Source organism: Pristis pectinata, chromosome 11, assembly GCF_009764475.1.
Source record: "Pristis pectinata isolate sPriPec2 chromosome 11, sPriPec2.1.pri, whole genome shotgun sequence".
NCBI classification, from domain to species: Eukaryota; Metazoa; Chordata; class Chondrichthyes; order Rhinopristiformes; family Pristidae; genus Pristis; species Pristis pectinata.
Genome location: NC_067415.1, coordinates 44,267,811 through 44,289,274, shown reverse-complemented (window position 1 = coordinate 44,289,274; position 21,464 = coordinate 44,267,811). Strand labels below are relative to the sequence as shown.

Here is a 21,464-nt window from a genome sequence, read left to right as displayed (position 1 = left end):
ATTCAGTCACCTCTTAGGGACTGCCCCACCTTGTGGGACTGCCTTGACCTCCAGGAAGATTGTACTAGCAGGGCTCCAGAACCAAGTACAGCTAATGAAAATGCAAGGAAATTGGTTGAGTGGGTAAGGGGGGTTGGGAAGGGAGAAGTGTGGAGTAACCTCAAAGATTGACCACAATCAGGCCCAATTTCTTTTGTCATTCTCCAAATGTGGGTAAGGCTGCCAATGCCAAAAATTATAAAAAGTCCACTTATAAAGAATTACTACAGATACAAATAAAATTGGACTATTCACTTTTTATTGATTAAAATATTGACATACATTGCATTAGAAACTGTCTACATTCAGAGCCCATGGCTCATTAGCCAGATACTACAAACAATTCTCAAGCAGTAATACATTTGGTAGTTGTATAAAGGTATAAATGCTTACCGTAGATGTCTTTGTCAAAAAAAACAAAGAAATTAACTCTGGTAAATTTACATACACACCAGCTTTAACAAAAACAGGTATCTCCCCACCAACAGAGTTCATCCCCCGGGACTGAAAAAATAAGGTTATAAATTTCTTAATCTTCTGTTGAATAAACTAAAGCTTCAGACATTTTTCCAATGGTCAGTAAGTGCTATGCAAAAGGTATAGCAAGGATTGAAACTAGTGTTTTAATTTGACATTGACTTGTATATTCAATTTTTAATATATGTTAAGGCCTGATTCAAATGCAATTAATCTCTCATGCCTCCATTTCATGGCAAATCACTTCATGTTATTTTGTCATCACTAACTGCAAATTTATTTTGAATAGCCATTCACTTTATGCCTCAAAGTCCAAATTAAAAGAAGTGAATGATCACGTGTATGTTTATTATCGTTAATAGTACTATAGCTAACAGCAAAGGTTTCCAAAAGGGGTTGTGATGCTCAAGGTACAATTGCTCTCCACTCATTAAATCACAAATTGAATAACTGATAATCAGTGGTACCCTTTCCACTGTTCTTTTTAGCTTAGAGACATGTTGGTCAATTATCAGCAGTTTTAATCAAGTCAATGTTTGCCTGAAATAAAAAAAATTAAATTGCTGGAAACATTCATTTCTGATGAAAGATCCTGGACCTGAAATGTTAACTGTTCCCCTTTCCACAGATAATGTCTGACCCACTGAGTGTTCCCAGCATTTTCTGTTTTTATTTCAGATTTCCAGTTTTTTTGATTTTCTTTCAATGCTTGCTTGTGTAGCATTGAGACTAGTTTCAAGTAACTTTAAACTGACATGCTTCTCATATAAAACAGATAATCTGACAGATTACAGACATGCTTTCATAATGCAAGACATAACTTCAGATTATGATCACTCTGCAACCAAAAAGAATGCATTTACAATGCAGCTGCTCGTCTCTGACACATGGTTGCAGCATCGGTTAGGGAGCAGCCTCCTTCCAGTACCCAGGTTGAACTCTGATTCCCCTACTCAGGAGAAGGCCAAGTACATTATAGAACATAGAACAGTACAGCCTACATGTCTGCACCAACCATGTTGCCAATCTAAACAAATCCCATCTGCCTGTACATGGTCTACATCTCTCTATTCCCTGCTGTTCATGCATCTTTTTCTCTTATTCTTATTGATCACCAATTTAATAATTGGTTCTTTTAGGTTTTCTCAGAAGAACCGTGCCCACAGTGAATTAGGCTCTGGAATTGAATATTTGTGGTACAAGTGTATACTAGTTTGCAAAGCACATGGTTTAAAAAGCAGAGCAAGAATTAGGATCTCATCCATCCCTACAGTCAACATAATTTCCTTTAATCCAGAAACAAATCTGTGCGTATTTCAGAGGAGTGATCCGAACAGCTACATTGTAATCTTGTTGCACACCATTCTTATCCACCCATTGGTGACCTGAAAATATTCCAATCACTTTTCGCTCCCATTTCCGAATTTGCCTGTTCCACATTCTGATGTAAACACCTGAACCACTGGCCCCTGGCTGAGCATCACAGTGCTGATATAGGAGGTCATAGGTTTCATCTTTGACCAAACAGAAACGATAAACGAGATCTCCAGGACGGTCATTATCAAACCCAGAAAAGTGAATCCGGCCACCAGGCAACTTCCCTCGAGGAGGAGTGACTCCTATTTTCATGAAGGGTTTCTTGTGAGGTCTTTTCAATTCCAGAATTGCATAGTCATAATCCATGCCAATATCATTTGCCAAACCTTTGATCCATCCCTTTGGAATGTATGTCCGCTTCACTCTTATCCAATGGAATCGAGGTTTTTCTGGAAGAAGTGAGTTGATGTGATTTATGGTTCTTCCCTTCTCTCTCTGTTTTGGTTTAAAAAATCCAACTTTCATCCTTTGTGCACCCTTCACGTAGTTCTTGCCATCATGAATACAATGGGCAGCAGTTAGAACATGTTTCTCAGATACTAAGGTCCCAGTGCAACCTGTGGAGATTTTCACTGAAGTTGAAAAAGGATAATTGAACAGGAAGTTTTTCGCTGAGATGCTGAATCTGGCATCCAAGCCAAAGATCTGTCTTTTCGTTCTTACACCATTTCTGTGATTTTGTTCATTTCCTAAACCAGCAGCAATGAAACCACGGATATCCACATCTGTGAAAGTTCTGTTTCCATTTAGGTACAAAGTTTCGTAAGACAAATATTCTCTCAGGTTTTCATAGGTTGGCAGGGGTGCTCTTTTGTGACAGTCTAATCCACACAGCGAGGTTACTTTCAGGTTGGCTTTACCGTCAAAATGTGCATTCTCCAGTGTAACAGTTGCCTTGGGATAAACAGCAGGTACGTGTGTTTTCTGCCATTCAGGCTTGAGCATTATCGCATGCTTAATGCAACAAAGCAAAATGACAAGAGTTGGCACCTGCACCATGCTGATTCGTGATCAGCTGTTGAAAGAACAGACCTTTGTTAGTGACATGCTTCATACTCACACAGATCAACACAAGAACACCCAAGAAATATTAAACCAGTAACTGAGTTAGCCCCAGCATTCTACTTACTGACTCCAAGTGTAACATCAGTTTTTTTTCATGGAGAAACTCCCCATCCACAAACTTATTACCCAACTATGAAAAATAAAACTGGAAGGAACCAGTAAATCTATATAATCATGTTTAATGATTCATATTTAAAGCTTCTTATGTCAAGTTGTTGGGATATTGGGTCATAAAAAGTCAGCAGATCCAGCTGTTAATTGCAAACGTTTTATGAAGGTTATATATATATATATATATTAAGAATCAAAGGCATGCAGCAGAAAACCTGGAACAGGTCCATAACCTGGTTTTATTTAACTAACACCAACTGCCTATCCCCACAAGTCCCTACTAAATCAGCATGGCAGAAAACCAACAGCAAGTCTTTGCTCTTAATTTAACCCCATTTGATTCCTGCAAATTAAAAAAGGGAATGAAAATGCCATCTGCAAGTTCCTTGCAATATATTTTTCCAAGGTAATAGGCTTTTCAACATAAAAATGTCTCCCTTATGTGGAGCAAGAAATTGAAAGGAAAACAATTCACAGAAAAATAATAAATTAAACTGCTGACTTTGGTTGCATCTTGCACAAAATGAATGAGTAGCCTTTGTTTTCCATTTTTATAATAACCACAGATTTTGAGCTTTTAGTATTAGCCAAATTGCAGGTGGGTGTTTCAGACATTTGATATTTCAATAAAACGTAAACAAAAGGGATACTGTTTCTACAAATAACTAGATGAAAAAACAGCCACACAATATTGAAAACAGTCAGTACTTAGTACATTTCCACCATCTGATAAAAGCTAATTGGTGTCTTTCATCAATTTTTATAATGTTCAAATTATTTTATATGAAAAGTGACTGAAAATATTCTTAAAAATCTAAATGGGGTAAAAATATTTATTTGTGTGATCTTAATGGCCACTCAGCACTGGAAAAAATACTACTTAATTGTTGAAAGGCAAACACTGCAAATGTTAGAAATCTGAAATAAAGACAGGAAGTACTGGAAATATTCAGCAGGTCAGGCATCAACTGTGCTGGGAGAAACAAAATTAACATTTCAGGTCAAAAGGTATTTAATCAAAATGTAAAATTCATAAAAAATGTTTTAACTAATAGAAAAGAAGGGTAGAAAGAACAAAGGAACATCTGTGATAGGGTTGAGGCACAGTGCTTTTGGTGTTACCTTTTCAATAGATGCATCAGGGCATTTATAAAGGGAAAACACAAAAAGAACATTCTGGAAGTGTGTGATGACGAACGGAGCAGCTGATGGAATTCTGAAAAAGAACAGCAGAAATACCCAGGGTGCTCAGGGTGTACATACACAGATAGCAAGCGAGAAGAGCTGTGTAAGTAATCACACGACAAAGGAGCAGTAGGCCATTCAGCTCATCGAGTCTGCTCCATGAGATAACTAATACTATTCCTATCTAGCCCCAATTTCCAGCCTTATCCCATATCCCTTGATACCTTGACTAATTAGATACCTATCAATCTCAAAGGCCCCCAATGATTGGGCCTCCACAGCTGTATGTGGCAAAGAATTCCATAATTTCACTACCCTCTGGCTAAAGAAATTTCTCCTCATTTCTGTTTTAAACTGGTACCCTCTAAGTCTAAGATTGTGCCCTCTAGTCTATCCACCTGTAACAAAACAAAACTGGACAATTCTGATACCCAGGAAAGGATGGTTATCCGAAACAGCTGAATTCAATATTGTGTCCTAACAGTTACAACATGCTCAGGTGGATGAGGTGCTGTTCCTGAAGCAAATCCAATCTTTGCTCTGGCTTGGAGGGGAAGGGTAGACAAAAGATCAGGAAAGAAAGAAATTGAAAGATCTGTCAACCACGACCTACACTCCACTAGAATTAAAAGGAAAGAGGAAGTCATTCAGAGGCATTAGTGTGGAAAGTCTTGTTATCTTGTTCAAGGCCAAGAGAATGGAATGGAGTCCTTTCAGGAGATGGGCGAGAAGGTGTATGCACAGCAGCCAGGAGAGTCTGCTCCATTCTTCATTATACGTCTACGAAGGAATGTCTGTGATAGGGTGGATACCAAGATTGCCCAGGTAGTACAAAGCTTTGGGAGCCATCTACTTAATAGTTACATGACTATTTATACTTAATGGTCAAAACTGAACATTAAATGACAGCCTCTGTCTCTATCTTACCACCATCCAAATGCCCATCCTTCTCCACAATAATTATTTAGATATACTTAACCAAAAGACATTTGTTTTGATAACAAAATGTTCCACACCAATGAAACAGCACTCGGCATAAGAGTTAATGGATGTATCTCCTGCATTATGGCTCCACTGTCTCCATGAATAAACCCATTTCCTGTAGCTAATTTTGCAAAAGCTGGAAGTCCTCAAACTACCCTCTGAATATGTCAACTGTTGAAAGATCTCTTTATATTGTAAAGTTAAAATGCTTCCTATGATATTCAACCATTTTCTCATCACCACATGTCCAGGTTTTAGACCCACCCAACCAGTTAAGCAGCACCTGCCCCAGCTGTGGGACAGTCTGCATACACCCCTTCCATGTCAATGCCCACAGAATGGTAGACCCCAAAGCACTCAAGCTGCTTTGGAGTAGATCATGGTAGATGCTGCCACCTTCACTACTGAAGATTAAAATATTCTCATTATCTAACTGCAGTGCCAGATAGATCCCAGAAGACATCACAGCCCAGAAGAAATTTGCATGCATCCCATAAAGCTCTGACTCAAATATAAACTTTTAACATTGGTAATTGGTTAATACTGCTGCAAGTATACTGTACATAGCTAAAGAATAGCATAACCACTAAAATAGGGCAGTGAAGTTATGTGTTACACCTTGTTCAATGTCATTGAGGAATAACTGCCTAATGCAAAATCTGTCAAAAAGTAAAGTTTGTACTGGTTATTTACATAGTTTATTTTAAAATCTCTACAATAAACAACTGCTGTTTTTTTATATATATAAACAGTCCACTGCAACTTGCGGAAGGGCCCTTGTTTACACTGAATTTCATTTACTATTGTTCACCCTTTTGCAGATTTCACTCCTCCTTAGGATGTCTTGACATTTCCTCTGACTCAACTGCTGCCCACCTCTGGTTTAATGTTTGTGAATGCAGCAGGTTTCCATGGATTCTCTGTTTCTAAATTGTTGTTATGGACAAAGATCCAGCAAATGTGTAGGCAGAAGATTTAAATTTATAGTTGTTTCTTCCAAAATCCTGTGCCATAACCCATCCTACCACCATTATACTTCACACAGTTACATTTGACGATAGAGCAAACTGTCTCACATGAATACAGGAACAGAGACGGGGGTAGGCCATTTGGCCAATCAAACTTATTCCACCTTTCAGCAAGAGAATGGCTGATCTTCATCCATTTCACTTTTCTGCAAAAATCCGCATAATCCCTCAATTTATGAAGCATTCCATCTCATCTGTACTCAATGCCTCAGCATCCAAGATCTTCCGGAATCTGATGACCAAAAAGATTCATAACCCTTTTAATGAAAAAAAATCATCCATTCCAAATGGCTGACTCATTTTGAGACTGTGCCCCTATCCATTATCTTGGTCAAAGGTCAAAGTCAAAAAAAGTCAAGTTTATTGTCATATGCACAAGTACACGTATGCACAGGTGCAGTGAAAAATGTACTTGTAGTGGCATCACAGGCACAGATTCATATAAGCAGTATTCACAAGAAAAAAAGATTAAACACAAGTTATACACAATTTTACAAGGTAGGCTTTGAGGAAAATTTTAAAGAGGCAAGGACTGATTTATTCAATATTTCTTTGTTTAGTGAACATGTACAAAGGGAAGTACACGTCATTTATGGCAGGGCTTACATACCATAACAGGCTACAAGACAAAGTCGGGCTGCATAGCTAACAACAGCGCATCCCTTCTGGATGAACTTAACGCATTCTGTGTGCGTTGTGAACAGAAGGGAAGTGGATTGTCACCATCCACCCTGACAGCCATCAATGCAGCTGAACCCGTGATCGCAGTGGAGGACATAAGATCAGTCTTCCGGAGAGTGAACACGAGGAAAGCACCTGGCCCAGATGGTGTCCATGGTCGTGTGCTCAGATCTTGTGCTGATCAGCTGGCAGAAGTACTTGCGGACATATTTAACCTCTCACTGCTTCAATCTCAGGTTCCCTCCTGTTTTAAGAAGACCACTATCATCCCGGTACCGAAGAAAAGCAAGGTAACATGCCTCAATGACTACCGACCAGAGGCTCTGACATCCACCATCCACCACAAGTGCTTTGAGAGGTTGGTCATGGCACGCATCAACTCCAGCTTACCAGACAACCTGGACCCATTGCAATTCACCTACCGCTGAAACAGGTCTACAGCAGATGCCGTCTCCCTGGCCCTACACTCAGCTCTGGAGCATCTGGACAGTAAAGACACCTATGTTAGACTATTGTTTATTGACTACAGCTCTGCCTTCAATACAATAATCCCAAGTAAGCTTGTCACCAAATTCCGAGACCTAGGATTCAACACCTCCCTCTGTAACTGGATCCTTGACCGCTTACAAACAGACCGCAATCAGTGAGGATAAGCAGCAATACCTCCGGCACAATTATTCTCAACACTGGTGTCCCACAAGGCTGTGTCCTCAGCCCTCTATTCTACTCCCTATACACTCATGACTGTGTGGCCAGATTCTGCTCTAACTCCATCTACGTTTGCAGATGATCCCACCGTTGTAGGCCCTATCTCAAACAGCGATGAGTCAGAGTACAGGAAGGAGAGAGAGCTTAGTGGAATGGTGTCATGACAACAACCTTTCCCTCAATGTCAACAAAACTAAAGAGCTGGTCATTGACTTCAGGAAAGGGGGTGGTGTACATGCACCTGTCTACATCAATGGTGCTGAGGTCGAGAGGGTTGAGAGCTTCAAGTTCCTGGGAGTGAACATCACCAACAGCCTGTCCTGGTCAAATCACATAGAAGCCACGGCCAAGAAAGCTCTCCAGTGCTGTGTTAGGTAACCTTAATTGATCTGGGCAATTGAACTAATGATGGAAGGTATTTGGCTTGCAAAATTTTGTCTGTTGAATTGAAAAGTCAAGTTTTATGTAATGTACTATCTTCAAGAATCACGTAGATGCCACGGCCAAGAGAGCTCACCAGCACCTCTACTTCCTCAGGAGGCTAAAGAAATTTGGTTTGTCCCCTTTGACTCTCACCAACTTTTACCGATGCACCATAGAAAGCATCCTATCTGGATGTATCACAGCTTGGTACGGCAACTGCTCTTCCCAGGACTGCAAGTAACTGCAGAGAGTTGTGGACACAACCCAGCGTATTATGGACACCAGCCTCCCCTCCTTGGACTCTGTCTTTACCTCTCGCTGTCTTGGTGAAGCAGCCAGCATAATCAAAGACCCCACCCACCCAGGACATTCTCTTTTCTTCCAACGGGTAGAAGATACAGGAGCCTGAAGGCACGTACCACCAGACTTAAGGACAGCTTCTACCCCACTGTGACAAGACTATTGAACAGTTTCCTTATACAATGAGATGGACTATGACCTCATGATCTACCTTGTCGTGACCTTGCACCTTATTGCACTGCAGTTTCTCTGGAGCCGTGACACTTTACTCTGTACTGCTATTGTTTTTACCTGTACTACATCGATGCGCTCTGTACTAACTCAATGTAACTGCACTGTGTAATGAATTGACCTGTACGATCTGTTTGTAAGACAAGCTTTTCACTGTACCTCGGTACAAATGACAATAATAAACCAATACATGTATGTGTTCTTGGACAAGGAGACCAAATCCGTGCACAATCCTCCAGAATGTCTCACCAATTTTAATTTTAATTTTAATTTAAATTAAAAGCTCAATGTTAATTTCCAAGAAACCCTTTACTCTCGGATTTCAATACTTATGTAGCAAATAGGAATATACCATTTGCTTTCCTAATTGTTTCCTATTGTTTGTTAACTTTAAGATTCACATGCATGGATACCCAAGTCTTTCTACATATCAATAAATAACAACAGACTAGGATGTAAAAAAAAATCTGCTTTTCTCTACCAGTGCAATTAACCTCATTTCTCCATATTACATTGCTAAATCCCATAATATCAAACCTTTACAATAGTATTTTGGTTCAATTGAATGTATATAAATGATGAGGCAAAATAAATGGCAATTTTTATTTATCCACATAAAAATAGATCATCACACTTCTGCAACCCATCAAAATTCTAATTCTTTCCCATAATCATCCAACTTATCATTCATCCATCTTTTCAGTACAGCAGCAACTCTCACCACCAATAGGGTGCCCTCTATGCCAAGCCCCAGTGAATGCAACAGATCCTCCTCTGACAAATCCTGCCTGGTGCTGGCTTCACTGCAGATGCACGAGACTTTATTGCTCTTCATGCATACTGCTGACATCATCTTAATCACTACAGAATTTTACATACAAATACAAATGTATTTTACTTTAACACCAAGTTTAGTTTCATAAGAATAATTCACACTTTTAAGTGATACTAAAAATACGCCAGGTTGCTTAACTCAACTGCAATTCAGCACTACATTAAATAAAAAACGGAATACACTTTTCCAGTGCATTCCGATGAATGTTACAGAGTTTAATCTTTAGTTCATCCGTATGGCACTAGATTATGATTACTTTAAAATGTATTGCTACTGTAAAACTTTATTAAAGATTGTGCACCTATTCGCCAAGCTGCAAGATGATAGTTTGCAGTATTTACTCAGAATTGTGTTTGGCAACAAACTGACATCAAGAAAAATACTAGTTATTTCCCCAGTGATTGTTAATAGACAGTATTGGAAATAAACATAATATGCTTTTTCTTCCACTTTTTTACTTAACAGATCTGCTCATTCCTATGTAGGTCCATACAAAACCCAGGCACAGTGAATGAGCAGATTGCATAGAAGGCACACCATTAATTAAAAGTAGTACAGAAATGCAAGCATTAATCAGACTAAGAATTGCTCTTTCACAAGGTAGCTTGCATGCTTCCAGTGCCTGTGTATTTAGAAGCAAGACGGAACTCCTGATACTCTCCATCTACTGCTGACACTCACCTTTGAAAACAAGCCACCCATTTCATACTCCTCAGTCCTCTTCCTTTACCCCTTTGCTTCTCTGATCTTCCCAAATTAAGACTATTATAATGCAAGTCATTTGGAGGTATCAATGCAAATCACAAAAAGAGCAGTGTAGTTGAAAAGCACCTTGTTAAGCAATTTTGTGCATTTTGCCTGGTGCCTTACAGTCAGACACTACCATCACATGTTCAACTTTGAACACTAATGCAGTTTTATTGGTGTCAATCCTGCCCAAATGACAAAAACAATAGTGTGACTCAAAATTCATCATTATTGCTTTCAACAACATGGTCTATAAAATGGCAATGTTCACTCAGAAGAATAACCTTTTTATGAACACTAAAAGCTCATTAATAATGTTAAAGAGCCAATCTCACGAAAACCTGTATTCAAGGGCAGACTGCTGTATTCCATTCCATATGCCCACAGCTTACTCTGCACACTGCTCATCCTGAAGACTGGTCCTTCCCTGCGCATTCAGACATATTGCTGGTCAGTTTTGAATGCAGCAATGCTCATTTGCCTAGACCTAACACTCCACTTCATGGATGGCATGGGCATGGAAAAAAATAACCTCCCAGCCACCACAGGTGCCAACGTCACAGGAAGAATACAAAGCTCAACACCCTTTCCACTGCGGTGTCACAGGGAGCCAGGGACTTGTGAGCAGCAATGTCCATTCAGGCTAAGCCTCCATAAGGCAGTTCTCTCTCTCATATGAGATCTCAAGTACAAGCTTACACATAGGCCTGGATTTTTCTCACAGCGGAAATCAAGCTCACACTTCCTCACCTCAGTATCACTCCAGTCCACATCTGCTGATATTTGCCACTTCAGTTTCTGATCGCTGCAGTGTTTATGGAAATCATGGAGCTTTCTCCACAACACCACCTTTACTATCAGCCTGCTGACTGGCTAATGCTATTGGTTGCCATGTGGGCTTCCAAAAAAATATCAGATGTCCAAACACTATACTGTGGTCCAGAGACTTCCCTGACAATTTCCTGTCAGGAGCACCTGGCTGTGGCCCCTTAAATAGAGTCTTCTCTCCTGAATGCAGTGTGATCCACCAGCCTTTCAAGGCCTCTGCCAATAAACCCAAGTGTACACTCCATGTCCTCAGGAATCACAGGGCCACTTGGTGAAAAAGAGAGTAATATCCAGAGGAGTGTGTATCATTAAGGGCTACCCGAGCTCTCAGCTGTGTGTCTAGGTGCCAGCAGCTGCAAGAAATTGTTGAGTGGAGCTTTTCTAAACGTTGGTGTTACAAAGGCAGTCCAAAATACCAAAGTTAAGTGAAAAGCAGCATCTGAGGAGGCAAAAGGTGCAAGCCGACATTTTGCATTGACACTCTGCAAAAGAACCCAAGGTCCTCCAGCGTTTTGTTTTTGTTCTTGATTCTAGAATCTCTTTTGTCTTCAAGTTTTAAGTGGCACTTTTGGTTCTGGTTGAAGCAGTCAAAGTTGTAAACCTAATTTGCAAATGCCCAACAGTCAAATTTCACAATTTAAAAAAAAAACAGGGACATGAAACTGTGTTTAAATACCAGAAAATAAAAGCACCCTCAAATTTCTAGGTCATCCTTTGTACAAATGTCACTGTTCTGCTTATTTGCCTGCACTTTTAAAATCCTAAATATATAATCAAGAAATTTAATGAAACAAGTTACTAAGGTCAATTTCCTGCAACGACAAACAAAATGCTGAACTCAGCGGGTCTCATACGAGAGAGAGAATTGCCTTATGGATGCTTAGCCTGAGTGGATATTGCTGCTCACAAGTCCCTGGCTCCCTGTGACAGTGGGGTGGAAAAGGTCTTGGGTGTTGAGCTTGGTATTCCTCCTTTGTCATTGTCCTGTTGGCACCTGTGGTGGCTGGGAGGTGCCTTTTGCATGCCCATTCTGTCCATGATGGAGTGTTAGACCTAGACAAATGAGCATTGCTGCATTCAAAACTGACCATCTGTGGAGGGAAATGGATATTCAACATTTCGGTCAAGACCTTTCATCTGGACAAGTCAATCTTCTGCTCAGGTATACCCCATAAAATTGCACAGAGACTATATATATTGGTAGAGATTGTTCACACAGTATCTTTTTCTGTAATGGGCTGGATCATTGTGGTTATGCACCAGTATTTGGAACCATCTGCTGACACAAAGGCTGGGAGATTCCACCAGGGCACTGAGTTTTGATGTTGCAGCTACAATATCTGGCAAAATCAAAAGATCAGTTTTTCAGCAAATGCATGATTCTCCACTGACCCTTTGACAAAAAAAAAACATCGGTAAGTCATTTAGAAAATCTGGCCCATTTCTGCTGGTGCTGGCTGCAATATCCATCAATAGTTCCTCCTCATTCAAGGTTAGGACACTGAATAGCATACAGGAATTTCCAACTGGTCACAAACAATTAATTTTCCACCAACGTCAGCAATGTAATGAGGTGAAGCAATATTGGAAATGCAGTAGCTATGATCAGCATAGACAGAGAAACTAGCAGAACAGATTCCATAACAAAAAACAGCTCTGAAGACAAGCCCGTGTGTAACTGCATTGAAAATACAGGAATGGCACAAGCTGGAGTTTGAGACACTCCAAGCTTGAATCATTTGTATATTAGGCATTTGATGCAAATTGTGAATTGTCTCCCTTTTGAGAAATTAATAAATGTGATAGCCCCAGCAGTTGAACTGTTTGAACATTATATTCTATTACAGATGAAAAAAGCAGCTGGCCCCATCATGCGCATCATTAATCCAATTGCGTTTCATCCTCCACTTCACACTAACACTTCCTCCCTCTCCTCAGTCCTCCTCACCATGCAGTGCTGGTATGTGTTGCTGGTTGGTGGTCTTCTATCCCCTGCTCACATAGTGGCTTTTCCTTTCTTCCAACCTTGATTTACTCCCCTGTATATCCTTACTGCTTGCTCAGATCATTTTGACACACGTATTTCCAGTTCCTCCTTCCTGACTTCATACTTACACCTTTCCACTCGCTTATAAATCTTTCAGCTCTCCTTTTCTTTGCATCCTTCAGGTCTGCTGGCTACCTCACCAGTCTAGTGCCTCTCTCTTTGCCCCATTCCTGCTATTCCAAGGTACGAAATGCAAAATGGGCTGGAATTGTTGATTCTTCAAATAGCTTATAGCAATTCACACACTTAACCACTCAACTGTAACAGCAACCACACCATGGGATAAGACGAGAAGTGCCTGTGAAATCTCAAAAAAACCACAAAGGTATATACAGATCCCAAAGTTAAACCCTCGTGTCCCTAATTATTTCTCCATCACAATATCATTCCTCTAACAAAGGCCACCAGTCTTCCTGCATCCATAAAATTCAATATATTAAAGACTGAGCAGTCTTTTTCCACGCTTCAACCATCATTGGGGCAAATCATGCTGGACACAGCCAACTGTCTGGACTCTCAGCATGCAGCCCCTACCTGCCCATGTTAACTTGACGTTAATGAATAGACCCTCCATACCCGAGAGGTGCACGGGAATACTTCAGCAAATGGTAAGGTTCTGGCTGCAATCTGCTAAGAACTGCAGCTGAACACCCTGACAGTGTTTAGCAGTAGGCATAATGAGGGGCACAGCTTCCTCTCCTGATAAGGTCAGAGACTTGTTTTTAAAAAACAATCAGGATTGAACAATGGAATTACAATATCATTGTGAAAGCATTCCAACACCCATTGTGAAACTTCATTTCACTTTGTTAAATGCAACTTTGTCCTAACACATTGAAATATCTGATGTTGAAATACTCGTCTTGCTGACTGTAAAATTAAAGGTATCTTTTGTGCATTACAGTCAAAGCTCTGTTATCTGGCACATACTGGCTGTTAATCAGAAGTCTGCTCCTTTCCCACTGTCCCAATGCTGGATTAGAACAGTTCTGGTTTTTTTGTGAACCAGACATTCTAGAGCAGTTTTGCACATCATCAGGTAAATGCTATTGCTGTAATGTACTGGAATAGCTTGGCTGGAGGTGTCTTCAATGTTACTGTTGGGATGTTGGGATTGCTGTATCCAGTCCTCTTGGCCATTTCTTGCTATCATGTGGAGCGCATCAAATTGGCTCAAAACTGGCTTCTGTGATGATGGGGAGCCAAGGATGAAGTTGAGATGGATCATCTGGCTAAATACAGCTACAGCCATAATTGTTGAAATTGGGAGTATTCTTGCAGCCTCCTCCTCCTTGGGCAGGCATGGTAATGTAGCAGTTAGCGTAATGCTATTACAGCGCCAGCGACCCGGGTTCAATTCCCACCGCTGTCCATAAGGAGTTTGTACGTTCTCCCTGTGTCTGCGTGGGTTTCCTCCGGGTGCTCCGGCTTCCTTCCACATTCCAAAGACGTATGAGTTAGGAAGTTGTGGGCATGCTATGTTGGCGCCGGAAGCGTGGCGACACTTGCGGGCTGCCCCCAGAACACTCTACACAAAGATGCATTTCACTGTGTGTTTTGTGTACAGATGACTAATAAAAGATATCTTATCTTATCTTTCTGTCAGCTGTTTAATTGTTCATCACTATTCATGATGAGACAGTCATAAAAGGTTTTACAGCTCAGAAACAGGTCCTTTGGCCCAACTCGTCCATGCCGACTAAGGTGCTTTCTAGAGCTAGTCCCATTTGCCTGCATTTGGCCCATATTCCTCTAAACTTTTCCTATGCATGAACCTGCACAATTGTCTTTTAAACACTAACTGCACATGCCTGTACCACTTCCTCTGGCAGCTGGTTCCATATACCCACCATTCTCTGCATGGAGAAACTTGCTCCTCAGGTTCCCCTTAAGTTTTCCCTTCGCACCTTAAACCTGTGCCTTCTAATTTTATACTCCTCAATGTTGGGAAAAGAACTGCAACCATCCACCTTATAGACGCCCCTCATGATGTTATAAACCTTTATAAGGTCTCCCCTCAGCCCCCTTCACCCCAGGGAAAAATGTCCCAGCCTATTCAGTCTCTCCTTATAAATCAAGCCCTCTAGTCCCTTGAACATTACTTTTTTTTCTGCACCCTCTCTAGCTCAATCACATCCTTTCTATCGTATGGCAAACAGAACCACACACAATGCTCCAATGTCTTGTACAGCTGTAACATGGCGCCCCCACGCTTGTACTCAATGCTCCATCCGATGAAGGCAAGCTTGCCATAAGCTTTCTTTGCCACCTAGTCCACTGTGTTGCCACTTTCAAGGAACTATGGACTTATGCCCCTATGTCTCTGTTCTACAACACTCCCCAGTACCTTGTCATTCACCCTACCCTGGTTTAACGTCTCAAAATGCATCACTTCACACTTGTCCAAGTTGAATTCCAGCTGTTATCCTTTGCTCACTCTCCCTGGTGCTATGTCGTGGCAGGATTACAGAGTTTACGTCTAATCCATTTGTTGTGAGATAGTTGAGTTCTGTTTATTGCATGTTGCTTAACATGCACATAGTCCTGTGCTACAACTTCATCAGGATGACACTTTAGATATACTTGGTGCTGCTTCTGACATGCCCTTCTGCACTCCTCATTGAACCAGGTTGATTGTCCGGCTTAATTGTTAACAATAGGGCGAGGGATATGGTCAGCTAGGAGGTTACATCTTGCAGCAGTGTACATTTCTGCTGCTGCTGATGGTGCACAATGCCTCATGGACACTGAGTTTTGAAGTACCAAGCCTGTTTAACAAAGTCTGAAATAAAACAAAATGCTGGAAACATTCATCAGGTCAGGCAGCACCTGTGGAAAGAAAAATAAAGTTAACTTTTAAGGTCAATGACTTGTCAGAACTGGGATAGAAAGAAAACATGTTAGTTATAAGCTGCAGACAACAGGTGAGGGATGAATAAGAGGAAAGGAACGTCTCCGATAGGGTGAGGTCAGGGTTGCAATGGAGATAAGCTGTAAATGCAGTCATTCAGCTGATAAATTAATGACAGCAGTTAGAGAGAGGGTGAGAAAACGAAGAAATCCAAAATCTGCAAAATGCATAAATGTAGGAATTCCCCATCAGGTCAGGCTGTGCTAACAAAGAGAACAAATCTGAGTTAATTTCACAGATGGATGACCAACAGCAGAACTGGCCAGTTCAGATACAGACAGAGAAAATAAATTATCTGAAGCCAAACTATTCAATATTGATTCTAAAACACTGCAGACATGACATTGTTCTGGGCAGCAGCTGTTGTTGGTCATTTCCAAACAATAAGCTTTTAATAGCCAGATCGGGACTCCATTCATTAAGTTACTGTTTTCCTTTCTCCTTCACTGACACCCTGATCGCAGCAGTCTCAGCCCTCCATTTGCCCCCGGCCATGCACTCCCCCACTCCCTTCCCAAGTTGCAGAATTCAAACCCCTAAACCCCCCGATAGAGGCCCAGATCTCCATCCACTTGCCACCTCCACCAGTTCCCTCCCCCCACACTCCCCCAATAGGCACCAACTGTTCTGGTAGCCAAACCCCCTTTATCACACCTCTCCTGACAGGATACCAATCCTCCTATGAACAAAGATTCCCATTGCTGGGCCCTGATCCTCCAACAGCTAAATCAATTCCTACAACAACCAAAGCTCCCAACTTAAGTCACTGGTCAGGGCTATTCCTATCCCTCCCTGATATCGCCAAGCACTTGGCTTTGGCTCCAGAAGATTCAGCACTGCACAGCAGAAAGGGTAATAGCGTTTTCAGTATCCAAGCCCTTGAGTGCTACTAGAGTTTGTAGTGCTGAGCCACAACCAAAAGCACTGAGAGTGCAACTTTAAGGGCACACTAGACCTATACCAGTGTCTCACCACCACTTTCAAACATCATGCCAAAATGAACGCTGCTTTAATTAAGAACTAAAAGTTACAAAAAAGAAACCTGCAATCTCATGATCAATTCTCCAATGATGATTTATCTGCCAAAAAAACAAGAAAATTGAACTAGTACTTAACAGTTAATCCTGGTAAGATCCCTATGGACCATTTTTGGGTGCACAATGCTATCTAAATATAACCAGCATAAAACAGGCACATTCACACATCAATGCCGCAAGACTGAAAAACTACCCAAAAATCACCCATATTTTTCCCCAGAATGAAACCATCACAGAGAGATTGCTTTGTTGTTCTGTAATGTGTAAAATGTATGAATGATTCTGCAGAATAAACCAGCTAAGATGGAATGAATGGTAGATCATGTGTCGCACTGAAATGTTAGGGAAATAACATATGGGGAAGAACCATTTCTGGTATTGAAACACATGCTGCTTCACTAGTGGGCTGAGGTGACCCAGAAAATATAAGCAGAATTTCAAAACTGACACTGGTAAGCCAATATTTAAAACATTTTGAAAGCCCAAGATCTACCAGGAGAATTATGGAATTTTGTTTCAAATTTGCCCTCTTTAAAATCCTTTAGGGCAAATGAATATGTTTACTAAGAAAAAGACAAACCACATATTTGAGGATTATCTTAAAAGGTTAACAATCCCACGCTATTCAGTGTAGTGCAATTTTGTTTTTTTCAGTAGTGTGTTTATGACTGCTGCAGATGTTGGAAAGTGCAGCTGGACTTCCCTGACTCCTCGTCCCACTATTTCTAAATCCAGGGATGAGAACACTACAGCGGTCCTGCACTCTGCCAATGGTTAGGTGTTTTGATACTAAATTAAAGTTAGGATCTCACGAGGACAAGTGTTCTCGTCAAGAGAAGAAGTTCCAAAATTTTTGCTGCACCCCCACTTCAGAGAATATTTCTGCCCCATCATTAACTATGAACAATGAACAATTACACCTTGCCTAACCACCCATGACCCCATTTCCTCCCCCCCCCAAGCAAACTGAGGTCCTGCAACCAGGTTTAAAAACAAGTATCTATAGAATTTTAACCAATTGCACTCAGAGTGTGCAACAACAGCAGGACTCGTCTGGTACAGTGGCACTGCACTCCTCAGAGCAGGCAGAAGAAGAGCAGTGGGAGAAATTGAATGTGTGGCATTGGAAAGAGCAAGATAAGAATGCACAAAGTGTGGTTAGCAATGAAAAGGGGTTTGGTATCAATGGAAATGAAAAGGATGGGGTCAAGGCCTAGAAGTCATTCTTTGGAGTAAGATGTTGATAATGGGCTTTTCTCTTGGGGTGGAAGTGACAGAGTTAACCGTCAGTAAGAGTGAAGTGAACTTGCAGGCTTCGGCTCCATGGTGCAGCTGGAGAAATTTATCACACTCAATTGATGGGGTGAGAGGAACGTCAGTAGTTGGAAGAGAAGGAAGCATCTCTGAAATTGAGGAATTGTTCAAGGTGCATTCCACTCTTCTCACTCACTCATAACTTTGAAAGTATTTCTTTGAAAAACATCTAACCAATTTCCTTTTGATTCATTGGTTACTTTCAATTTCCACCATCATTTCACCCAATCAATTCCAGATCACACCAAAGAGAATTCTCTGCATTTTTTTTTGCAGATTATTTGACATCTGTGCCATCCAGTTACTGATCCTCTGGTTGGTGAAAATTTTCTCCATAACTATTCTCAAGTTTGAACATCTCTATAAAATTCTTTAATTTAATGAGAACAAGCCTTCTGGCTTTTTGTGTTAATGCAATGGAAATATTGATAGCAGTTTATGGCTAATGGAACTTAATTCACTCTTGGCTGTACTCAGATCCTGTTGATGGTATGTTTCAACTCTGGGAAGTACGCGTAACTACAACAAATCCAAACTCCAAATCACTGTTGATCTCTCAGGATTTGAAAATGGATCAGCCAGAGGTCTGAGTAACAGCTCGACCCAGCATATTTTGATGGTCTGTATTTTGATCATTTAAACCCCGAATGGAATACTAAGCAATTATCCAGACATTAAAAAAAAGCCAAATAAAACGTCCAATAATCACCGGGAGATTAAAAAGAAATTCGGAGAACAGCCTGATCATTTTCCAGTGGTCGTGCACTTAACCTGCGCCCTACGGCGCGCCCTCGCCTCGGGAGGAATGGGTTGAGAGCTTCAGCGGGGTGAGTCAGACAGCCCCAACCTCTCAGCCGGGGGAGGGAGCGCCGAATAGGTTTAAATGGGGAGAAGGATGGGGGATGGTTTGAACCGATTACAGTTGTAGGTCGAGTCCGGTATAACCATACATACAAGCCTTCGTCGGAGTAAGGTCCCCTCTGGTTTAAGCAAAAGCATCTCTACCTGGATTCAAATGAACACGAACCTGACCGTACGTCACATGGTGCCGCACCCAGTGCAAGAAGAGGTCGAGACAGCGTTCAGCGGATGGATAAACCGCACAATGTGCTGTCTCTACGTTAAACATGGCTCGGCGAACCATTCACGGGCAATTTTTCAGGGGAAAAGGCTAATCGTCACAGAGATTATAAAAGATTTACGAACAATTACAAAACAACACTTCTGGGCATCTCGCCCTTTCTTCTCCTTGCTTCGCCAAAGGAAGATAACTAAATTAGTATTGGATCTCGTTAGTAGAAACCCAATCGCTTTGGCTGTCACTTCAGAATTTTAACCAAAACTATTTAAATCCGAATGGCTGGCATAGATTCACAAATAATTGAAAAGCATAAATCTGCAGAGACTGGAAATCTGAAATAAAAACAGAAAAATGCTAGAACCACTCGGCAGGTCAGGCAGCATCTGTGGAAAGAGAAAACAGACTTAACGTTTCAGGTAGAAGACCCACAGACTCGTCAAACTACTGAAAGGAACAAATGTCAGTCTGACCACGTGCTGCTCAATTTATTTTAAATCTGAAATTTATTTTGATTTGGTTGAAACCTATGCTTCTAATTTCAGTTAACTGAGTGCTTGACAGGATCAAGTTCACCAAGATGCGTCGGTTTAATCAAACAAGAGTTTAAACCGTTGCTGCTCCAGTAACTTTACTGCATGACATTCCCACTCAGAAAGAAATCCAACAACACCCACTTGCTGCCAAACGTTATCACACAAAAGAACCGAATTCAACAATACCAGTGAAAAATCCTTACCTCCCTATATTTTCAAGGGTTTTCTCACGTAGATTTTCTATCGGCGATGTCTCTTATGCTCTTGCAGGTGCACAGCCTTTCATTCTGTGCTCAGGTCCTGCAGATATAAAAGGCACTGCCAGGATGCTCAACACTTTATAGGCAAAGAGGTGATTCCGGTTGGATTTTTTCCTATGTATACGAGTTGAAATGCTTCCTGCAGGGTTGTTTATTTTCATGAAGCTGTGAGAACTGCCCCGGACAACTGCTGATGTCTCTCCTCACTAAACCTTCAGCGCAAGTTCCTGGGAAAGTCTTTTTTCCTGAACTTTCTCCTGGTTCTCGCTGTGCTGTGTGTTCGTCATCACGTGGGTTCAAGCGACGCCCAACGCCTGCATCAGGCCAACTCGGCACCCTCCCCCCTCACTCACCAACCACCAGCAGTGTGCAAGCAGAATCTCCAAAGGAAGAACTTCGATAAGATCGTCACATGTAATCTGGATGGCAATGCAATTTAGGTTCTCCAGACACATTAACCAATAGATTTCCAGCCCTTTGATCACCACGACTTGGGTGAAGGATAAATATTACAATGCGTTTTTAACAATTATTGCACGCAGGGCATCTGCCTGAAGCACCTTAGAATTGTCGAAAAGCATACTCCATGTACCAGTCCGCGCCTGCCAGGTGACTAGCTATTATTTATATTCCAGTATTGCGTCATATCTAAAATGTGCACAGCAACAAATGGAGAGTCAAAGCGAAGCACAATGAACCGCGGCAGCAGGTTGTGATAAAAATAACCAGGGTTCACTCAAAGCCCACGCTGCTTTTGCAAGGTAGCATCTGACTAATGTGCGATTAATAAAATCGTATGGTTCTAATTCTACATTTAATTAAACTGCCTTTTTAAATGCCCGTCAAGTTAAAGGACAGTGTTTTCTATTTGATTGGTGTTATGCTCATTATTTAACAATAAAGACGTTTTAGTGAAGTCAATCAACACCATAGGATGCAGGAATAACCAAGACTATTTAGTTTGTCCATCATTCAGACCGGATTTCTGGTTGCACCTCGTCAAGTGTCTCTGTATTTAGAAAGGCCATTTAGCCCCTGAAGCCTGCTGCACCATTCACAACTTTGGCTACCAATGTCACTTCATCCTATCTCCAAATACTTTTGATTTTCAAAAGTCTATCAGTCTCAGAATTGAAATCTGTGGCATATTGATGTAAATTTCTATCACCTTGTGCATGTAGAAATATTTCCTCACTTCTGAAATGTTGCTGATTTTTAGATCATGTCAACAAAACATTGATTCCCAACCAATGGAAAATGTT

General features: G+C 41.1%; 1 protein-coding gene across 2 annotated transcripts; it reads right to left on the bottom strand.

Annotated features, from left to right (window-relative positions):
- Nucleotides 1–281: 281 nt before the first annotated feature.
- Nucleotides 282–20,802, bottom strand: LOC127575956 (serine protease 23-like). 2 transcript variants are annotated; one of them, XM_052026232.1, is made up of 2 exons: nt 20,146–20,802; nt 282–2,908 (listed from the first exon to the last, which is right to left on the bottom strand). In XM_052026232.1, the coding sequence occupies exon 2, from the start codon at nt 2,890–2,892 to the stop codon at nt 1,774–1,776; it is 1,119 nt and encodes a 372-aa protein (XP_051882192.1). In that variant the 5' UTR covers nt 2,893–2,908; nt 20,146–20,802; the 3' UTR covers nt 282–1,773. The 2 variants fall into 2 exon arrangements, with proteins under 2 accessions (XP_051882192.1, XP_051882191.1); XM_052026231.1 differs by lacking the exon at nt 20,146–20,802 and adding an exon at nt 6,315–6,361.
- Between the last annotated feature and the right edge of the window lie 662 nt (nt 20,803–21,464).